At 39.7% G+C, this 21,902-nt stretch overlaps 1 protein-coding gene and 1 pseudogene across 1 annotated transcript; both read left to right on the top strand.

Annotated features, from left to right (window-relative positions):
* Nucleotides 1-1,779: 1,779 nt before the first annotated feature.
* On the top strand, nt 1,780-4,958 carry LOC118806516 (annotated as a pseudogene).
* Nucleotides 4,959-14,123: 9,165 nt separating this feature from the next.
* Nucleotides 14,124-20,399, top strand: LOC118806689 (cytochrome P450 2D3-like). The gene is made up of 9 exons (XM_036568201.1): nt 14,124-14,957; nt 15,816-15,978; nt 16,757-16,909; nt 17,225-17,385; nt 17,537-17,710; nt 17,843-17,978; nt 18,085-18,272; nt 18,366-18,507; nt 19,078-20,399. Exons 1-9 carry the CDS (start codon nt 14,796-14,798, stop codon nt 19,272-19,274), a joined length of 1,476 nt encoding a protein of 491 aa, XP_036424094.1. The 5' UTR covers nt 14,124-14,795; the 3' UTR covers nt 19,275-20,399.
* The last annotated feature ends 1,503 nt before the right edge of the window (nt 20,400-21,902 follow it).

A 21,902-nucleotide genomic window follows, 5' to 3' on the forward strand; every position in this document is an offset into this window, starting at 1 on the left:
TTCTGTGAATAATCTATTAACTTTGATTTCATGAATTCTCCGATATTTCTGCCAGTATTATGATTTTACCACAAATTAATTACACAGTTCCCTCTTTCTTACATGCTGAAAAACAATTCATTCAAATCATTTGCCGTATTTATATTACTCTAGTTTAAGTAATCATCATTATCTTATGGTTATGGTTAAAGAGCATCTTCATCCCAGTGAAGGGCCATATTTAAGGGCCATCATTTAGTTGCTGGAAGTCTGCTGCCCTCTTAGCACTCACTAACACAAATTAATGAAGTGAATGAAAACTGATTTGCACTCAGCACTGATTTGCTGCATTATGTGGTATTGCCAAGATTACCACATTTGATCACATATAAGGAATAGTTAGAGATTTTCTCCCATTTTTTACACTGTATGTGTATGGCCAGGCTACAGATAAAGAACACTGCTGTTATTGTGGCTTACATGCATTGTGAGGAAATATATATAAGAGCTTGAAAGAATAATTTCTGAAAAGAGACTGAATCTGCATCATCATGATTACAAGTTCCTAGCCTTCCCTCTTATGTCAATGATTTAACTGTGCTCTACCTTACAGGGAGCCCCCCCCCAGCGTGTGATGCAAAATAATGAAAGTACTTGGAGGGCCTTAGATAGGATTTTTTTTTTTTTTCAAAAATCATTGGCATATGTTAGTTAGTTAGGTTCAGCACACTGACATTGAAGAGCCAATTTTATTATAGCCATTGTCCATCCAGTGACTGTTGTCCCATTGCTCCCTGTTCCTTACCAGTCAACAAACATATTACATGTTCATAACACGTTCACAAGTTTAAACAGAGGGGAAGTCAGCTTGAGGTAGATTACACTGTACACAGTAATGTTCAGTAAAGCTTATGTTTATTCATACAGGTGAGTTGGGGTCAGTCTAAATAAAAAAAATAATTAAAATGTACACTGTGTTGTGTGGCAATAAAATAAATAGTTACAATAAATGTGAGCTTAGGTAATTGTTTAAAGTGAGTATGCACTTCTGGCAAGCCTCTTCCACTGCATACTGTTTTTCATTTTTAGTCTGTAACAGTGTATACCAATGTGTACCAATTATGTACTAATCCAAAGGAAGATACGCTTATGTAGCTTATGTACTACATGTATTCCCTTCTATTCCCTAAGCTAAGGTAATACTTTTAATGGTTTTGTCACATGGTTTTGTGTTAATCTAAATTCTGATCTCCAGATGATTGTAGTACTATATTTCTATGCTAAATTGTTCTGTACTGTTTTTATTTTCATGCACTGCAGAAAAAAAGGAATGTGAATTTTTTCCTCCATGTTATATGTTATGATAAACCCTAGATGCTATTAGCCCATCCTAGCACAGGAGCTGGGGTTTGCTGAAATACAGGTCGGGAAAAAATAGTTGTTGGTGCATTTGAGTAAGGCGGAATTCACTCATAAGTGTATGAAAACATTCTGGTAATTTCCAGAATCCACAATCACTTTATTTGACTATAATCTATAAGCTTTACTCTGCATCATCAGGGGGTGAAAGGAATACAGAATAACAGACAACCATCTCTGAGGAACATTAAAGTTTGTACACATGTATCTTTGTATTTTTTTAAAAAATAGTGCAAAAGCCACAAGTTGCTTCATCGTCACCAAACACTCCACCAGCCACCCTTGTGTCAATGATTTAACTGCTCTCTCACACATGCTCCTCCTACTCGGTTGACGTGGCTGTTTATTGGAAAGATCTGGTGAACAAAAGGTAGAACCTTTATGGTAGAACCCAGCAGAGAGCAGAACCACAACTGCCATCATGCTGGGCTCCTTGGTCCTGGTTTGGGTTTTCATCTTTTTCCTCTTCCTCTTCGTCAGGACCCAGAGGCCCAAGAACTTTCCTCTTGGACCCCGGCCTGTGCCCATGTTTGGGAAACTGGACATCACCAATCATCTGAAAGGCTTTGAAAAGGTAAAGAACCATTTTCTGTTGATGCTGGTCTGAGCAAAACAAAATATTCCATGTTCATGAATGGTTCTCAGCCTTGGTCCTGGAGGCTTTTGAAGTGCGCGTGTTGGAGCATAAGCAGAGCCGGGGACCTGCAGGACCAAGACTGAAAACCATTGAAATACATTATTTTGAACCTCTTATTGATGACAATAATGAGTTTCACCAAAAATTTACAAAAGTGAACAGGAGCTTACTTTAAAGCCTATTTGGGTTGAGCATACGGGCACCTAGAGGGAAAGGCATGACCAACCTGCAGTAGTTTGTTTACTTGAAGGGAGAAATCTGTTTAAACTTCGTTTCTGGTGGTTGTAGCTGGCAAATTCAACATCTAATATCAGAGGTACAAAGCAATTATCAGTTATTTTTAAAACTCCATGCTTGTGGTCAAGACATCAATGTGATAACTGCATGCAAATTTCTGCAGTGTGAAAAACTCAATTTATACACTAAAAGTCAGCATAGACACCATGATGGTGTATTTTTACTAGGTCAGTGTTTCTGTGCTTGATGTATGTCTGTAGTTGGCTGAGCGCTATGGGAACGTTTATAGCCAGTATATTGGAGGAACACCGGCAGTGGTTCTTGCTGGTTTGAAGGCTGTGAAGGAAGCTCTGGTGATCAAGGCTGCAGACTTTTTCAGGATGCTCACAAAACCTCCTAGTCAGCCATCTAACAGCAAGGAAAGGTGAAGTCTATAGACAATTACTGTATTACTATGTACAGAATGTGGTCAGTTAATCTCAACCTCAGACATTCTGCCTGCAGAGATACCCGGAAAAGTAACTTCAGGCTCCTGCAGATGGCATTGCACGAGGATGAGCAATGGGATTCATAGATTGAGACAAGGTGGTGCAGTGCAGTGAATGTCTTGGTCGATGTGTGGAAAATAGGTCACAAAGCAGATGTTAATGATTGCCAAAAAGGAGTGATTACATTTGGGCGTACCAAAAGCCATAGTGTAAAAGAAGTAGCCAAATTTGCATGTGTATCGGCGCGCACGGTCATACGGGCAAAAATCCCAGTCTACAGAAAATTCTTGTCAGAATTGTAGCCAAAAGATGAAACTGATGGACAGGGACCGCCAGCGTGTTTTCACGGCTCGTGAATAAAAATCAATTTGCTTCCAGGCAAGAACTGCTTCTAGAAGTCAACGCAGGTTCTTCACAACCAATTTCTGAAAGAACTCTCCGCAGGGAACTGCATACCATGAACATATGGAGCAGATTGATACGCAAGAGGCCTTTGCTCACTTCTGCTCACAAAGTTGGCCAGTGGGCGAAGAGACACAAAAACTAGACTGTTCATGAATGGAAATGTGTTATCTTGCCTAGTGAGCTTATAAAATTCTGAAAGCTTGTAAGGAGTGCTGTTACAGATACAACAGGGTGAACTACAGCTTGATAAGGTGTGTGTGCTTGAATGTCAAGAAGATTTCCTGTGACACAGTGGATCTTATCTTCTTTTATATGCACAAGGTACCAGATGATGCTTTCTGTTCAACAGAGAGGAAATGATGGGTCCTCCTTCAGAGAGCAACAGCTTGTAGCATGTATTTTGGACCTGCGTGGTGCTGGGACAGATACCACCTCCAACACCCTCCTAACAGCATTCCTCTACCTCATAACACATCCAGACATCCAGGGTTTGAACCAACTATCTATTGCATTTCATCATACTATTTGTTTTCTTAATAGATTTACCATTCCATATGCCTGCTCTTTTGGCTTTCTAGAGAGATGTCAGAAGGAGATTGATGAGGTTCTGGAGGGTAAAGCTCATGCATCTTTTGAGGACAGACACGAGATGCCACACACACAGGCTGTGATCCATGAGTGTCAGCGTATCACCAATACAATCCCTCTGAGTGTGTTTCACTGCACCAGCAGAGATACTGAACTGATGGGCTACAGAATCCGAAAGGTGAAGATCTCTCTTTTCCATTTTGTTTCTTAATAACTTTATTACTTAATTACTTGTTTTTCTTTTTTTTCATCGTCTTCTATTTTTCAGGACACTGTGATCATCCCGAACCTCGCCTCAGTGCTGAGTGAAGAAGGCCAGTGGAAGTTTCCTCATGAGTTCAATCCAGCTAACTTCCTGAATGAGCAGGGACAGTTCAAGAAGCCTGAGGCCTTCCTGCCCTTTTCTACTAGTTAGTGTTCTGAACAGTGTAAATGAACACAGTGAACAAATCCCAGAAACTGGTTTCTCCAACATCAATTAAGCTTAGTCTGCTTAATTGATGTTGCTTAATTGATGTTGATGCTGCTGCTTTAATTTCTCCATTTTATTTAAGACAGCAGTTCCTGGAATATACCTGCCCAGCCCATTTTGGTGCTTCCCCGCTCTAACACACCCACTTCAGCTCAGCAAAAGGCTTGTTAATTACCTGACTAGTTGGATCTGGTTTAAGGGTTAAAAAGTTCAAACGGTTTATGTATAACTTGTTAACTTTTCTCATAATTGCTTAATTCGAGTATGAACTGTAACGTTTTGAACCTTAGATAACTATAAGTATAGTCTTACCAAGAGTCCCTGAATCTTATTACTTTGCATGGAAACAATCTTTGATGCTTAGATCACATTAAAAATGTTATATTTACAGTTTTAAGGTGGTTTGAAGAACTAGATAGTTATTTAAGGAAATCTTTTTTTAAGTTTTGCTTACCCCATTTTTTTTTCTTAGTTCACATTTCATTTTCAATTTGTTTTGTAGTTTTTTAAGTATGGTAATGTGTTTTGCATGTCTGTAGGGCTTTGTGTGTGTCTTGGTGAAGGTCTGGCTCACATGGAACTCTTCCTTATCTTGGACACTCTGCTGCGCCGGTTCCAGTTCTTCTGGCCTAAAGATGCAGGAGAACCAGACTTCACTCTTGTACATGGACTCACCGTCACACCCAAACCATATAGGATGGGAGTCAGACTGAGACAGCCAGATAGGCTGTAATAGCTTGAACTGCCAGAGTCTCTGTTGCTCTCTGTTACACTGTATACAGTGATCAGTCTCTCTTAACAGAACTAACTGTCTGTGTGTTTCTTTGCCTAGCTGAACAACCGCCCATCCTGTGTGGTCTGATGCTGTTGCCTCTTCTGCCTTGATCGGGTGCTGACAGCTCGCCCGTCTCCTGGACCAGTTTGACTACCATGGAGCTTCCTGCTGTACAACGCTGTGCAAACCTCACCTGCATGAACCGACTCTCCTGACGATGCTGCTGCTGCACAGACTCAAACCATTTAATCATAGCCATCACTCCACCTTATTTTCCCTTTTCTGTATTTTAATAGTTTGCACTAATGGTAAAACCTTATTTTCTTAACATATTGCTCATGTTATTGTTTGCTATCCGGTGTCAGCCAGAGGAGGACGGGTCTGCTTTTGAGTCTTGGTTCATCTCAAGGTTTCTTCCTCTTGCTCTTAGGGAGTTTTTCCTTGCCACTGTCGCCATTGGCGACACTCATGGACACTTATATAGCACTGTTGTAAAAAGTGCTATATAAATAAACTTTGACTTGACTTGAGCTGGAGAAATGTGATTCCAAATATGATTATAATTGAGCATATAATAATCAATCATTCTTTGTAAATTATGGTGTAAATTAAGGTCTGAATACATTTCTGCATATGAAAGTCACTTTGTAACTAAGTTAAAGTCCCATTCTAAAGTCTGACCAATGAAATCACAAAATATGTTTCTTTGGTTGTTGTTGTTGTCCTCAGGAAAAGACAGTCCAACAGTTACAGGCATTCAACCAGAATCAATCTTAAAACACAGGGAGAGAGAAGGCAACTAGACCAAAAAGGCATAAGCATAAAATGCAAGCATTTATAACAGAGTAAAATAACAAAAACAGTCACTTCCAATCACTCAAAAGGAATCACAACTCAAAACCTAAGTCAAAAGGATCAAACCAACTGTTTATACTTAGAGTTGTTAATAATGCTCCCCAGACACTGCAAAAACCCTAGATTCCACATTTCTTGAATAATAGCTGGGAATAAATATACACACTTTGCACATATAAAAGCACAACTGGATCTGTAATGTACAGCATCATGTTCACTAAATAAAATACTCATATCAACAGGAGCAAATTAATACTTTGGTCATAGGTTGCAAAAGAACTTATTTCAGAACATGTAGAGTGCAGTGTAACCAGCTTTGTATATTCTGAAATTAGCTCTTTTACAGACTATGATCAAAGTGGTAATCCACTCCTTCCTTATATGAGTATTTTGAAGTTAGTGAACCTGATCCTGTACATTACAGACCCAGTTGTGTTTTTATTCTCAGGTGTATATCTAGAGCTCGATGAGGTCCTATCACCATGTAAGGTCCTCCCACTGGTCACTTAGCTTATTTTTTTTTAAACACACTTTCCTCTTGCAGCAGAGTACCTTCTCGAGCTGCCCAATCATACAGCTGCTTTTTTTCAGCTGCTCTTTCCATATTCTCTGAGTCTTTATCATAAACAAAAGTCAGTTGCTCCTGATAATGTACCACTCTGAAAGGCTAGCCTGATTCTCCCCTCCTACTGTCTCCATCAACAAGTCAATGAGACATTTTAAATGCCTTAAAAACTTCAAGCAGGCTGGGCTGTATCCAGTGAAACAATGAATAATATTGCTGTAGGCCTGGACAAAAGTTTGTAATTAGTTCACCCATATATTGTTCTGTTCCTCTTCTAAAGTGGCCAGCAAGAACATTTTTTTCTGGTAATGATCTGTTAGCCTACTGAGTCAGAAATTCTACTTCTGAGACTTCCAACAGAGCTTTCACTAGAATAGGTATCAACAGGGCCTTGCTTTGTGGTATGACTTCACACAGTACACACTGTGGGCAAATTGAAATCCAAAGGCAGACACTACCTTCCATTTAAATGGAATAAATACTTCTCCTTAACAAGGACTCTGTAGGCTCTGAGGGCCAGTTTGACTATGATGTATGTCCTAAAGAGCGAAGACTTGATCTAGACACGCTACAATCTGAATATGGGTGCCATGACTGGAACAAGCTGTTGCTTAAGCTGCTGGAATGTCATGTCACAGTTAGAGGTCCACTTAGTGGATGGACAGTAACATGCCTGACTCTGTCCAATGCTCACTAAAAGCTGTACGGTCACTGGTGTATTCTGAATTGGAGCAGCATCCCTGATTGGAAACTAATGTTTGAGAGAAAACAGGCTGCCATTTGATCATAAGGTGCTTATCTAATCCATCTCCCTGGAAGGAAGGTCTACTGGGTCACTTTTTGATTGTACTACCTTGGGCCTGCTCCACTTGCACCACCTATACCTTTACCACCCAGGGCTCACTGTGAAAAATTTATTTTCCTTTTTTCCTCAGCCAGTAATAGCACAGATTTCTTCAAGGTTGGTTGGCTGGGAATGTATTAGAAACAGGTGGGTCCTGCAAGAGAGCAGGTCTCGAAAAGATGTTTAGCTGTTAGAATTTTAATGGTCACTTTGATGTTGTTGGGTACAAAGGCATAGGTATATTGACCTATGTGCATGGCTGTTAATACAAATACAGAAATAAACTAACAATGCTTACATTAAACTGTGTGAGCCTGCTACATATAAACAGTGTTCATGCATCACATCCCTCAGATTTACTGAAGTCAATGCAAACTACCACCAAAGATCAGGGCAAGATGGCGGACTGGGTGGTGGTCTCAAAAATGTTGAAGTAAAACACCATTCTTCTAAGTTTTAGCCATTAATCGCACAGAAAGGAGAATAAATGTGCCTTGATTGATAAGCATTGAGTGTTTGGCTGAGAGAAAAGAGGCTGAGTGGTAAAGCCGATGATACTGTGAATGCAGCTTTGACTGATCACCAGGATTACGTGATGTCAATGGATTACGCTGGCAGGTGGAAAGAGAAAGCCAACCACCACCCCAGCCAAACTCTCAATGCTTCCAAGAAAGAAAAAAGACGCTAATAACTCTTGTCTGGCTTTCAGCAACGACACAAGTAATAGGAGCGTTCTGGCTGCTATAAACAAGCTAACTGAAAAGACTGACCACTTTGGTAAACAGCTAAAAGAGAAAACACTGACTATGGCTGATGTCACGAGGTTAGTGGAAATCAAAGCAGCAAACATCAAAGAGTGTTAGGAAAAGCTTAAAGTGAGGGAGGACAAGAAGCTGAGAGAAAGATTCATTAAAGTTAAAGGGGAACTCCACCGATTTTGGCAAAATTACTTAATCATTCAACCATTTAGATGTAAAAAAAAAAACATTCAGAGTGGTTTGGTGTGAAATGCCTTTCTAAAGAAATTTACTAAGTCACAATTGTTCACCATTATAGTACTAGGAATCAGACATCATTATGTCTACACTACAAATATCACCATTTTATCTGCTATCCAAAATGACCAGTGAACTTAGATGTGTCTTACAGGGTTTTATATGTCACGCTGATAATGGTAAAATAGTGCTAAATTAAAAAAAAATAAATAAAATTGGGGTACTATCGTCGGCGGGTTCAGTCTCTCTATCTCCCTTGTTTGCTAACTCTTCTTCAAGCCACTGCAAGTCATTTGTGTATTCTGGTTCAAATTATTGGAAACAGACTTCACTGAAGTCCTCCACACACTTTGCCATCTTCCAAAAATAGGTCAGAAAACTAAAAATAAACTGTAAACAAAAGCTGCTGCTGGTGTTATATCCGAATCGGTTTCCCCTCAAATTCACTTTCCTTTGATGACAAATCAGGTCCTCGGGCGCGTGCGTTCACTGAGCAATGCCAAGCAACACTGGAACAATGGAAAGTGAAAAGGTTCAAAAAAAGATTGAATGGCCGTGTGTTTTCACCCAATCCCCAACATGAATTCACCCAAAATGACACAGCATAATTGAGATTTCATGATATTTCAATAGTGTTATTTATTTTTTTTTAATGATAAATATTTTTTGTGCTGTTCATCTCCGGCGAATACAGCGGTCGTACAAACCTTTTTTGAACCATTTTGCTTTCAGTAGTTCCAGTGCTGTGAATGTGCGCACCCGAGGACCTGATTTGTCAAAGGGAACGTGAATTTGAGGGGGAACTGAATTGGATACAACACCAGCGTTGGCCATGTTGAACGGCTGCAGCTACAGGCTAGTGACTACAAAAGCACATTAGCTTGCGCTTCTCTGGCAGGAAAGTTAAGTAAAACTGTTTCTTGTAAAATGTATTTCAGCATTTGGTTTTTTACAAGGCTGAAGTTGCTTCTCATTCTCCAGCTTGTTGTTCAATTTTTTCCATTCCACCTTAAATGGTGCCTGAGGCGCCAGAATGTAACTGCTGCACCATTTAAGGTGGAACAGGACAACTCGAATGAGAACCTGATGTTTTAGTGTTTTATAGTTTCTTGTTGCAGATTAAACGTATCAGGAAACCAGCTGAGTGCTTATAAATGTCCATTTGTCTCCAAATTATCGATATTCATCTTAAATCTTTCTCTTTGCCGTTTCGTTAGCCACCAGCTAGGCGAGATTGTTGTCCGCATTGCTATGGTGACCAGCAGTGTGAGCGCCAATCTTCAAGGTTAAAGGGTGAATTAGCAGATATACATTAACTCCAGCACTTAAGACCATTTATTGTTAAACTGTCAGAACAATCAGCAGAGCTTTATTTTACTGCACAGGAGGATTATTTTGTTTTTACCTAAAAAAGCTAATTCTGCTGTGGAGCCGCCTCAGTGTTGCTGACCACTGAGCTAGATGAAGAAAATGTAGACTTTTGTCTGTTTTTTTTTCCAGAGTAATAATGGGACACAGCAGTAGTGATTCCTAAAAAGCAAAGATTATGCTGCCTGTTTTGTGGTGTTACAGCACTTTTTCATTGTACGTATTTCATTTTTCAGTTTATGTTCACTTCTAATTTTGCTTGTATTTCCTCAAGTTTTGGGGGACTAAGAGACAATGTTAAAAGAAAGACCATTTTCTTATTTTGTAAAAATAAGAGAGCACAGTGTTCACTTCTTCAGAAAACACCCCACCGACATGGATAAATGATTTTGGACTAGTCAATGGATGGACAAAATTTTGCACAGTCATGGCTCTGCAAAATCTGCAGGTACAGCCATCTTTGGAAATTGTTGATTATTTTGGGATGATATACATTATTGGTTATATCCAAAGATTTTGGATTTAAGCGAGTTTACAAAGATAGATATTATATGTAGAATGTCTCTCCAAGACACAGATTCTGAAATGGTTATAAATGTTACTTTATTGTTAGGAATTTTTTTCATTTGACAGACCCTAGAGAGAGGTAATTGTCATTAACTAGCCATAAATTAAGTAATTTAATAACAATATTTACATTTGATAAACATAAATAACGTCTTCCTCCTTTAGCTACTTAAACTCAAGCAGCTAGCTAACTAGCTCCCACACAATCATAGCCACATTTGCCCCGTAGTATTCAATAGCAACATTTACTGAAGTGAAAACAGAAAAATAACTACCTCAATACCTGCATTTTTAACAAAACTACTGACCTAATGACTCTTTAAAACTAGCATTAGTGATAAACTTGCTTTTGAACAAACTGACGCACACAAATTGAAATAAACGGTGAAAGTGCCACCAAACTACACAGCACCCTTAACTTGTTACTTCAATCTCAGGGAACTACAGAATAACAGCAGGGACAAAACACGAAGCTGAAAAGTACTAAGCTTTCATTACATTGGCTCTAGTGCCATCTACTGGATATTCCAGAAACAGCGGCTTTAATGATAAACTAACACTGACGACCCCGTGTCCACCAGTGCAATGCATGGAAACGTGGCAGAAGTCTGATATGGACATTCACCCCACCACAGCCTCTGTTTGTTGGCTGTCTGTGCTGTTCTGTTTGGTTTGTCCAGCATCCTTTGCTGCTGACTTCACCCCCAATAGACATGGCCTAGCCAGATGTGCCGACCGGACAGTCCCGTGCCATCGGCAGTATGGCTGTGGGTATGGCCAGCAGACAAGCCCTAGCCTGATGTCCTGGCCGGTCGCACATCTATTAGTGGCGATCCCGTGACCCTGGCTGTATGGCTGCGGTCATGGCCGACCCTCGGATCAGCTCCGTCATCACCTCCACCCACAGTGACACACTTGTCTCCTTCACAGCTCTGACTGCAGCCTGCTCGATAAATGCGTTCATGGGCGCCACCATCTTTGTTTACATCTGCCCCCGGATTTTCCACTGGTGCCAGCCAGCAGGCTCGCCACGCCCTTCAGAATAAGAGTCCTAAGCCGAACAACCCCATGAATAAATGCTGCGGAACACATAACCTGGAACTAACATGAAGCATTTTTCAAACACACTTCAGAATGTACATTTAGTATCATCACTGATCCAACATACTAGGGATGCACCGAAATGAAAATTTTTGGCCAAAACCGAACAAAATAAAACATTTGGCATTAAACATTTTTAACATCCCAGAAGATATGCTAACAAAGCACAATATGGCTTAAATAAATTAGCAAAGATTTGCCCCCCCCTCCCGTAAAAGTAAAAATAAAATATGTCAATATGACTTAAATAAATTAGTAAAGCAAAATACAGGATTATCTCCAAATCTCCAAAATACAGGATGACCATATTACTTAACATAAATAAGTTAAGATGTACCCCCTCTTGACAATTCAGCAGAACAATGTTTGCAAACGGCCTTTAAAATGATTCCACACAGCCGACATGTTCACTGCTTACAAAGAGCGTCTCACTCCACGCTGGTTGCGATTTTATCGCGTTGTTCTAAAATTGGGGTTTGTGTTTCTTTAAGGAGGATGCGGGCACGAGAGAGAGAGAGAGAGAGAGAGAAAGAGAGAGAGAGAGAGAGAGAGAGAGAGAGAGAGCGTGCGTGCGCGTGTGTGTGTTGAGAAGCTGCTGTCTGTCTGCCTCGCTGTTGCTTGTTAAACACCGGCTCTGTTCTTTTCTTTACTCTTTCTGGAGTTACGTTTGGCTCGAGTGCTTGAAACTGAATAAAAGCTGGGAAACTTTAACGCGCTCTGGTGTGACTCGCTATGGAAAGATAACGCGTTAAAGAGCAGCTCTAGCCCTGAATATAAGGTGTAACCGTTCCACTCTGGTTCCCGTCTACGGCCGGGAACTAGAAAAAGATAATAGCGTCATTAAAAACGTCATTGTTCGGTATAAATTATTCGCTCTTTTCGCTTATTCGGCCGAACACACAAAGTGTTTTTTGTGCCATTTTCGACCGGAATAATTTCGGTTGCCGAATATTCGGTGCATCCCTACAACATACCGTTGACAATGAAATTCCATCCTTGACCAAATGATTTGATTCATTATAAAAAATCAATAATGAATCAGTCTCACCCTGCTGTCTGGGGACTCACACCATTTAAAAGGCAACATTGTTGTTTTCCCCTAATCTTCCATCAAAATGAGGCAAAACATCTGATTTTGGGCTATATCCCCATACACCAGCAGGCGGGGAAAATGATGTTAACAATCATAATGTCACGTTTACCTGTAAGAAAAATACATGTATGCAAACTGTATTGATCAGACAGTGTCCAAAAATTGTTGACGCGCTTCAGTGTTTGGAAGCATTAATCCCTGTAAACATTCTGTAAATAATGTATGTGCAAAGTTTATCTCTACACGATAACTACAATCATTGTCCATCCAGTGACTGCTGTCCCACTGCTCTTTGTTCCTTGCCAGTCAACAAACATATCTTATCACGTTTTTGCAGTCATGGAAGTTCATCAGTTTATAGGCTTAGGCCAACTAAGTTCATTACAGCATTGAAGATTCAAACACAGGAGAGGTCAGCATGAGATTTCACTGGTACACATTTCCAAGTGAAGTTTTCTAGCTGCATCATCAGCCACTTTTAGTTCATGAGCCAAAGGTAGAACCTTTATGGTAGAACCCAGCAGAACCACAACTGACATCATGCTGGGCTCCTTAGTCCTGGTTTGGGTTTTCATCTGCCTCCTCTTCCTCTTTGTCAGGACCCAGAGGCCCAAGAACTTTCCTCCTGGACCCCAGCCTGTGCCCCTATCCGGGAACCTGTTTCAGCTGAACATCACCAATCCTCTGAAAGACTTTGAGAAGGTAAAGTATTGGACTGGGTGAATAGGGGCACTTAGAGGGAAATTAAAATATTGAGCTCTAAAGACATGACTAACCTGCAATATGGCCATGGGCCAGCTGTGTTTTGTCATGACCCTGGCTGACCATTGTTTGTTCAAAATATGCCAAAACTACAACGGCAAAAATTTTCTAGCTGCATCATCAGCCACTTTTAGTTCATTACTCGCTGAGCGGAGTGATTTAGCTTATCCCAAGCATTTAGAGTAAAATGACAAAGTGATCAATTCCCTATAGATGGCTTTGTCCTGAATGTGGAAAAGCCTGTAATTGTGTGAATCAAGGCATAGCCAATCGAGGAAAGTTTGCGACAATAAAGTTTAGTGGTCGACGGCTGTGTAACAGAGCAGTAAATAATTATTTCTGTAAATAATCTTAACTATGATTTCTGACCTTCTTGCTAATGAATTCTCAGATAATTCAGCCACAATTATGATTTTACCACAAATTAATATAGTTCCCTCTTTTTTAGATGCTGAACAGCAAATCAGACAGAATCTCTGTCATCATGATTACGAATACCCAGCCCTCCCCCTTATGTCAATGATTTAACAGCGCTCACCCTTACAGGGTGCCCACCAGCGGAGGGAGGACAAATTAATGGAAGTACTTGGAGGGCCTTAGATAGGATTGTTATTTTCCAATATCATTGGCTCAGGTCAGTTAGGTTAGGCACACTGGCATTCAAGAGCCAATTTCATTACAACCATTGTCCATCCAGTGACTGCTGTCCCATTGCTCTCTGTTCCGTACTTGTCGTATCAGAGGTTCACGGTCATGTAAGTTCATCCCTTTATAGCTTTGGGCCAACTAAGTTCATTACAGCATTCAAGAGCCAAATGTCATAAATAAAAGGGGGGTCAACTTGAGGTAGATTACACTGGTACACATTAAAGTTCAGTAAAGCTTATGGTCTATTTGTACAGGTGTGTTGGGGAAATTGTCAGTCTGAATAAAATAAATAATTAAAATATACATTGTGTTGTGTGGCAATAAAATAAATAAATAGTTACAATAAGTTAATTCACATATCTTAATGGTCTTAATTTAAGACTGAAGTATAAATCTAAATTCTGATCAAGAGATTCACCAGGTGATTGTAGTACTGTATTTCATGCAAAGTTGTTCTGTACTGTTTTTATTTTCATGCACTGCAGAGAAGAAGGAGTGTGTATTTTTTTCTTACCCATATTCTGCTATATTCTGCTAGAGATGCTATTAGCCCATCCCAGCACAGGAGGTGGTATTTGCTGCAATACAGGTCGGGAAAAATAGTTTGTGCATTTGAGTACGGCAGAATTCACTTATACGTGTAGAAAAACATTCTGGGAATTTCCCTAAATTTCTATCACTTTATTTGATTATAATCTATAAACTTTACTCTGCATCATCAGGGGGTGAAAGGAATTCAGAATCATAGACAACCATCTCTGAGAAACAAAGTTTGCACACATGTATCTTTGTATTTTTCTAAAACAGTACAAAAGCCATAAATCACCTCATCATTACCAAACACTCCTCCAGCCACCCTTGTGTCAATGATTTAACCGCTCTCTCACACACACTCCTCCTACTTGGTTGATGTGGCTATTTATTGGAAGGAGCTGGTGAGCAAAAGGTAGAACCTTTATGGTAGAACCCAGCAGAGAGCAGAACCACAACTGCCATCATGCTGGGCTCCTTGGTCCTGGTTTGGGTTTTCATCTGCCTCCTCTTCCTCTTTGTCAGGACCCAGAGGCCCAAGAACTTTCCTCCTGGACCCCGGCCTGTGCCCCTGTTCGGGAACCTGTTTCAGCTGAACATCACCAATCCTCTGAAAGACTTTGAGAAGATAAAGTACTGGACTGGGTGAATAGGGGCACTTAGAGGGAAATTAAAATATTGAGCTCTAAAGACATGACTAACCTGCAATAGTTTGTTTATTTGAAGGGATAAATCTGTTTAGACCAGGGGTGACAAACTCAACCAGTAAAGGGGCCATATTGAAATATCTCGACAAATCTGTGCGCCAGCTGTGTTTTGCCGTGACCCTGGCTGACCATTGTTTGTTCAAAATGTGCCAAAACTACAACGGCACTGAAAAAAAGGCACTGAATACTTGAACAATTCAAAAATAATTTTAAGCAAACACAAATTGTTTTATATAAAACAATAGACTACATCAGCTGCAGATCACTGTTAAACCTCTTAAAATGTCCCCAGTGTACAGTAGGTTATTTAAAACAGCCCATTTGCTTGAACCAGACACCTGACAATTTTTTTTGTTTTTGTGGTGCAGTCACATAGATTGTTATTGGGGAGGGGGTGGGAGCACACATTACATTGCAGAGCATGCTGGGAACTGTAGTGCAGTTCATGGTGAGATGGGCTAAAATGAACAGAAATTTAAAATAATTTTGCGGTCCGAATAGGATTGCACAACAGGCCAGACTTGACCAGTGGGCCTTGTGTTTGACACATGGGGTTAAGACTTATGTCAGAGGTATAAATCAAAAACCTGTTGAACTCTATGCTTGTGGTCTTTTCTTCAGTGTAAAAAACTCACTTTATACACTAAAGGTTAGTACAGACAACATGTACTCTTGTCTGTCATCTTGTTACTTCATTTTTTTGTATATCTTATGTACTCAAGCTGTGATTAGATCTTCTCTTGAACTGTATGCTTTCTCTGCTTGATGTATATCTGTAGTTGGCTGAGCGCTATGGGAATGTTTACAGCCTGTATATTGGAGGAACACCAGCAGTGGTTCTTACTGGTTTGAAGGCTGTGAAGGAAGCTTTCGTGACCAAGGCTGCAGACTTTTCAGGACGGCCACAAAATCTCCTAATCAGCCATGCAGCAGAAGGGAAAGGTGAAGTCTATAAACAATTACTGTATAACTATGTACAGAATGTGGTCAGTTAATCTCAACCTCAGACTCTCTGCCTACAGAGATACACAGATCGTCTGATATACTCTGTATAATATTACAGCCACAACTATCAGAATCGCTGATTGACTATCTGTGCTGCTGTGTCAACTAGGTGCCTATAGCATACTTGCCTGCTCTGCACACCACGATAACAGTGATATTTTGGAAGCAACCTATCTTGTGAAATTATTTAGGAGTGTTATTTGAAGCATTTAGTAGCTAGTAAACAAGATATCATACATATTTTGCAACTGGCAAGGCACATTGTTTCTGTTCTTGCTGTAGCATGATTTTGAATTTGGTCTGCATCCTGCAACAAAACTCACTACACTGTCTGACAGCAGTCAGAAGACTGGCTTACAAGACTAGCTTTAAATAAACTGTGTTTTTTTCCTATACCATTAGTCACCAACCCTCCTCCTGGGGATTGACTTTCCTGTAGTTTAGTAGAGTTTAGTTCCAACCTGGATTTAACATGCTGCTCTCATCTTTACATGGCACTTCTGAAGTGACTTCTGAAGAAGTTAATTAGCAGGTTTGGCAGACAGTTGTTGGAACTAGAATTCACTGAAAGGCAGATCTCCAGGACCACGGTTGGCCACCACTGTCCTATACAAATATACTGGTGTTCTTTTACTCATACAGCTAATAGACACTGACAGATGGCACCTGGAAGATATAAGATGTCTTAAATTCTGATATGTGTAAAATGTGCCAGGAATTGTGCTTGTTGATTATGGTCCTACATGGAAGGAGCATCGGCGCTTTGCCCTCATGACCCTGAGGAACTTTGGCATGGGGAAGCAGTCTATGGAGGACAGGATTCTGGGAGAGACTGAACATCTTGTAAAACGCTTGGAAAAAAGTGCTGGTATTTTCATCCTGACACTTCAAAAATTCTAGGTTGTTTACACTGAACAGAGAAGCTCACTATTTTGAGGGTAAAGCTGGACAAAACACTATAACAAATAACTTTACTTGAATTTATATTTGAGCATCTACATCTCCCTAATGAACACAATAATATGTATTTTGATTTTGAGCCAAGGTGTCAAAATGGTTAATTAGGGCTGCATTTCGTATCTTGGCTACAGCTATAAGACCTTTAGGAAGGAAATAGCTACACCATTAAACATTATGCAGTCATATTTGACATTAATTTCTGAATGTACGTGTATCTGTGTAGGGGGCTTCATGAATCCTCAGACCGTGTTCCATGATGCTGCATCAAATATCATATATCTGGTTTTATTTGGAATTCGCTATGACTACGGAGATGAAACCCTTAAACAGTATGTTAGCCTCTTCACTGAATTTACAAAAACCACCAATGGACCATGGGGAATGATAGGACTTTCTACTATTAACATATAATATAGAAATATAATTGTTTCTCGCTTTATATTTTGAGCTTTATATTATTATACTGGTAGCATGTTGCATTATCTTTGGAACAGTACATGTTGTTTGAAAGTTAAAATGTCTTTCTTTCCTATAGATATATGATACACTTCCTATTCTGAGAGCCCTGCCCCTTCCTTTTAGGAAGGCTATCATAAACTTTGAGATACTCAAAAAAATGATAGCAAGTATGATCAGTAAACACAAGACATCAAGAGTCCCCGGGGAACCAGAAAACTTTGTCGACTGCTATCTGGATGAGCTTGATAAGGTGTGTGTGCTTAAATGTGAAGATTTTTTTGGTGTTATTAAAGAGAAATTCTGAGATCACTTCCTTTAACACAACAGATTATATCTTCTCTAATATGCACAACCTTATCAGATGATGCTTTCTGTTCAACAGAGAGGAAATGATGGGTCTTTCAGTGAAGAACAGCTTGCAAGATACATTGTGGACCTGCATGGTGCTGGGACAGATACCACCTCCAACACCCTGCTAACAGCATTCCTCTACCTCATAACACATCCAGACATTCAGGGTGTGGACTATGAACTATCCACTGCGTTTGATCATACTATTTGTTTTTTTGATAGATTTACTAGAGGCAGTAATTGCTTCATACGCCTGCTCTGTCTACTTTCTAGAGAGATGTCAGAAGGAGATTGATGAGGTTCTGGAGGGTAAAGCTCATGAATATTTTGAGGACAGACACAAGATGCCGTACACGCAGGCTGTGATGCATGAGTGTCAGCGTATTGCTAGAACCGTCCCTCTGGGTGTGTTTCACTGTGCCAGCAGAGATACTGAACTGATGGGCTACAACATCCCAAAGGTGAAGATCTGTCTTTTCCGTCTGTGTTTCTTAACTTAAGCCACATCTTTAACTTTGTCTTTCCTTCCTTTTTTTTCTTCTTCTGTTTTTCAGGGTACTGTAATCATCCCGAACCTCGCCTCAGTGCTGAGTGAAGAAGGCCAGTGGAAGTTTCCTCATGAGTTCAATCCAGCTAACTTCCTGAATGAGCAGGGACAGTTTGAGAAGTCTGAGGCCTTCATGCCCTTTTCTGCTGGTTAGTGTTCTGAACAGTGTAAATATACACAGTGAACAAATCCCAGAAACTGGTTTGTCCAATATTAGTTAAACTTAAACATCCCTGCTTGGCCCATTTTAGTGCTTTTCCTGCATTAACACATCTACTTAAATCACATTTAAAAGGCTGTATTTATGTATTATCTAATTAGTTCTCAGATATCTAAGGTGATCTGAAGAACTAGTGTAATGTCAGAGGCATGTGAAATGGCTTTATTTGGGGCAGTCCAGCACTCAAAGAACTGACAGGGGTCAAAACACAGGTAGGCAAAACTACAGGCCGAAAACCTGTCTGAAAACCAGGTGTATACACAGGAGTCTTAGGCCCAATACCATTTCACCCCTCGCCCTTCCCACTTAGCCCTTAATTACTAAGTTCACTAATTCACTGAATTCACTAAGTAAGTTTTACTTTCCCTATTGTCAGATTTTGCTAACATAACGTTCTATATATCTTGTAGTTTTTGTAAACGGCTTTTTTTACAACGTGGAAATCGCTAATCCTGATGAACTTACAAAGTATGGTGACGTGTCTTTTACATGTGTGTAGGGCCTCGTATGTGTCTTGGTGAAGGTCTGGCTCGCATGGAGCTCTTCCTCATCTTGGTCACTCTGCTGCGTCGGTTTCAGTTCTTCTGGCCTGAAGATGCAGGAGAACCAGACTTCACTCCTGTATATGGAATCACACTCACACCCAAACCGTACAGGATGGGAGTCAGACGGAGACAGCCAGCTAGAGAAACATAGAACATGATGAAAAAAATATTAATATACTTGAGAATTATAATATTTAATGATTCTTTATAAATTATGATGTAAATTAGGGTCAGATTAGATAGCTGCGTATGAAAGTTACTTCCAACTACAACCACAGCACTAAAGATTTTTGTGATGAACTTCATTCTATGGTTTACATGCTTTCACAAAATAAAGCTTTATGTTTGATGGATGTCACTAACAAAGTAAGTTCGGAGACTATTTAACAACAGTTCTAACTGAGGAGCAACTGTATCAACACAACACCCCACAGTCAGAAGCAATAATAATTACAGTCATTTTTTAAAGCTCTGCAAAAAAATGTTAAAGGTCTCAGCTGATTGAGCTATTTTAAAAAGAACTCCCATTCCAAAGTCTGACCACTGGAGTCTCAAGTTTTTTGGTTGTTGTTATTCCAAGGATAAGACAGTCCAACAGTCACAGGCATTTAATCAGAAGCAATCTTAAAACACAGGGAGGGAGAAGGCAACTACACCAAAAAACAAAAAACAAACATGCAAAATGCAACCCTTTATAACATAAAGGAGAATACCAAAACAGTCACTTCCAATTCCTCAATAGAAATCACAACTCAAAACCTAAATCAAGTGATGAAACCAACTGTTTATACATAGGTTGATCTTTATTATTAATGGTCCCCAGACACTGCAAAAAAACACAAGATTCCCTTTTTTTCGCAATTGAATTTGGTTAACTGGTTTGCTTGATTTAGTATCTAAGGCACAATTACTTTTTCACATAGGACCAGGTAGGTCTGAGCAGCATTTTTACATCAATAAATGAAATCATCGTTAAAAACAGCATTTTGTGTTTGGGTTATCTTTGTCTAATACTAAAAGTGGTTTGATGATCTGAAACGTTCAAGTGTGACAAATATGCAACATAGAAAAAACTGGGACGGGGACATATACTTTTTCACAGCACTTTACATAACAATGACATAATCATGAAATAAACATGTCATTGCAGATGTCATATGTCATTGTGAGTTGTCACGATAGATAATGTCCAGTAATACAACAGTGTCTTGTTATTGTTACCATTGATCGTTGTGACGGATGCAATAGATACAATAAGGTACATTCAGCAAATAAACAGTAACTGTGCATTAAAATGTGCAGAAGTGTTTTCTCTGTAGAGGATGTGTTAAATTATTTTCACTTAGAAAATCTTTTACTCAGCAAAACCTAATTTGAGCAGAGGAGCCCAAACTTTTGCATATGACTGTAAATGTCTTACAAGATCCAAATGTCCTTGTCTAAGTAGAAATGATTCAATTGCATATCGTAAAAGACAAAAAAACAAAAGCAATGCAAGTGTATGGGGATCACCCAGCTAAGGACCTTTTCTGGGCTATGAGGCTTCATGGTGGCCACACCATAGTCATGAGACCGCCTGGGCTGAAAAGGACTCTTTACATGCCAGCTTAGTGACTCTGGTCTGGGGAGTTTTTACCAAAGCCAGCTGAGGTACTGTGTTTGTGTGTTGTAGGTTGTTTTACTTCTGTAAAGCAGGGGTTTGAGAAAGGTGCTCTATAAATTAAATATAGTATTATTATTATTATTATTATTATTATTATTATTATTAATATCAGTTTTTTGAGCTTCTTGTTTTTTCCAGCTTTCCATTTTTTCAATTCGGAGTCATTCTCACTTTCTCTAAAAGCTCTGCTGATCAGGCCATGTATCACTTAAATAGATTTCTTTTCCAGGAGAAAATAAGCAAAATTGTGCAGCTTTTATATGGCAGGGCAGGTTAAACTCTAACGAGAATTGACTGGACCCCTTCACTCTAGTTACCATCTTTTCAAGACATCATCACTCAAGATCACGTGTCAGACTCCAGTGTTGGCAGACCAAAGCACTGCATACTTTAATGTTTGCCTCATTCAACTCATCAGCTAAGCAGCAAGGCCATCATTAGTTGAATTCAGAGTGTTAGAAGAGGGAAAATGCTAATCTTTGCAGTGCTGTGACCTGAGAGGAACCCAGTTTGCAACCCCTGCCCTAGAGTAGTGACCAGCACTACTCCTGGACATTTCTTGCAAAGTTTCTACAAAAGTTTAGTCTCAACCATTGTCCACCACACCTGATCCATCTAATAATTCTCCTCAGATCTCTTTGACTAGCTGCATCAGATGCGTGAGATTTGGGCTGAAGGTGAAACATGCAAGACGGTTGATATCTCCAGGAAGAGTGTTGGTGACCAAGGCCCTAGAGGTTTATATGGGTGACCATATGTACTCTTTTTGGGAAAATCGTATCCAGTCTGGATTTTAAAAAGTCAGAGATTTGTCTTTGCCTCCATGTTGCTTTCCACAGTTTGCTCCCGTGCCACCCTGCTGCCCCCAGTGTTCTCTTTTTTTGAGAAACAAAATATGGTCACCCTAACATATGTTTGTTTTACAAAGATGAGGCACAGTTAAATAACAATGCAATTAATTATTTTGTGACACAAAAGAATCCAAACTATCAAATCACACTTGTCAGATTTATTCAGAAGAATAACAAGAACAGTTTTATGATGATTACCACAATGAATTGAATTAAAAAGAACATAAAAATATAAAATTATGTCAGTCTAGACTTCTGTCCTCTA

This window comes from Colossoma macropomum, unplaced genomic scaffold, assembly GCF_904425465.1.
Source record: "Colossoma macropomum unplaced genomic scaffold, Colossoma_macropomum, whole genome shotgun sequence".
NCBI lineage: Eukaryota > Metazoa > Chordata > Actinopteri > Characiformes > Serrasalmidae > Colossoma > Colossoma macropomum.

What these genes read in the sequence shown, in the direction of transcription:
- LOC118806689 (XM_036568201.1), top strand. Translation starts at nt 14,796, where the DNA reads ATGCTGGGCTCCTTGGTCCTGGTTTGGGTTTTCATCTGCCTCCTCTTC. An exon ending in CTCTGAAAGACTTTGAGAAG is followed by an intron (nt 14,958 to 15,815) that starts ATAAAGTACTGG and finishes GTATATCTGTAG; the next exon opens with TTGGCTGAGCGCTATGGGAA. An exon ending in CCATGCAGCAGAAGGGAAAG is followed by an intron (nt 15,979 to 16,756) that starts GTGAAGTCTATA and finishes AAAATGTGCCAG; the next exon opens with GAATTGTGCTTGTTGATTAT.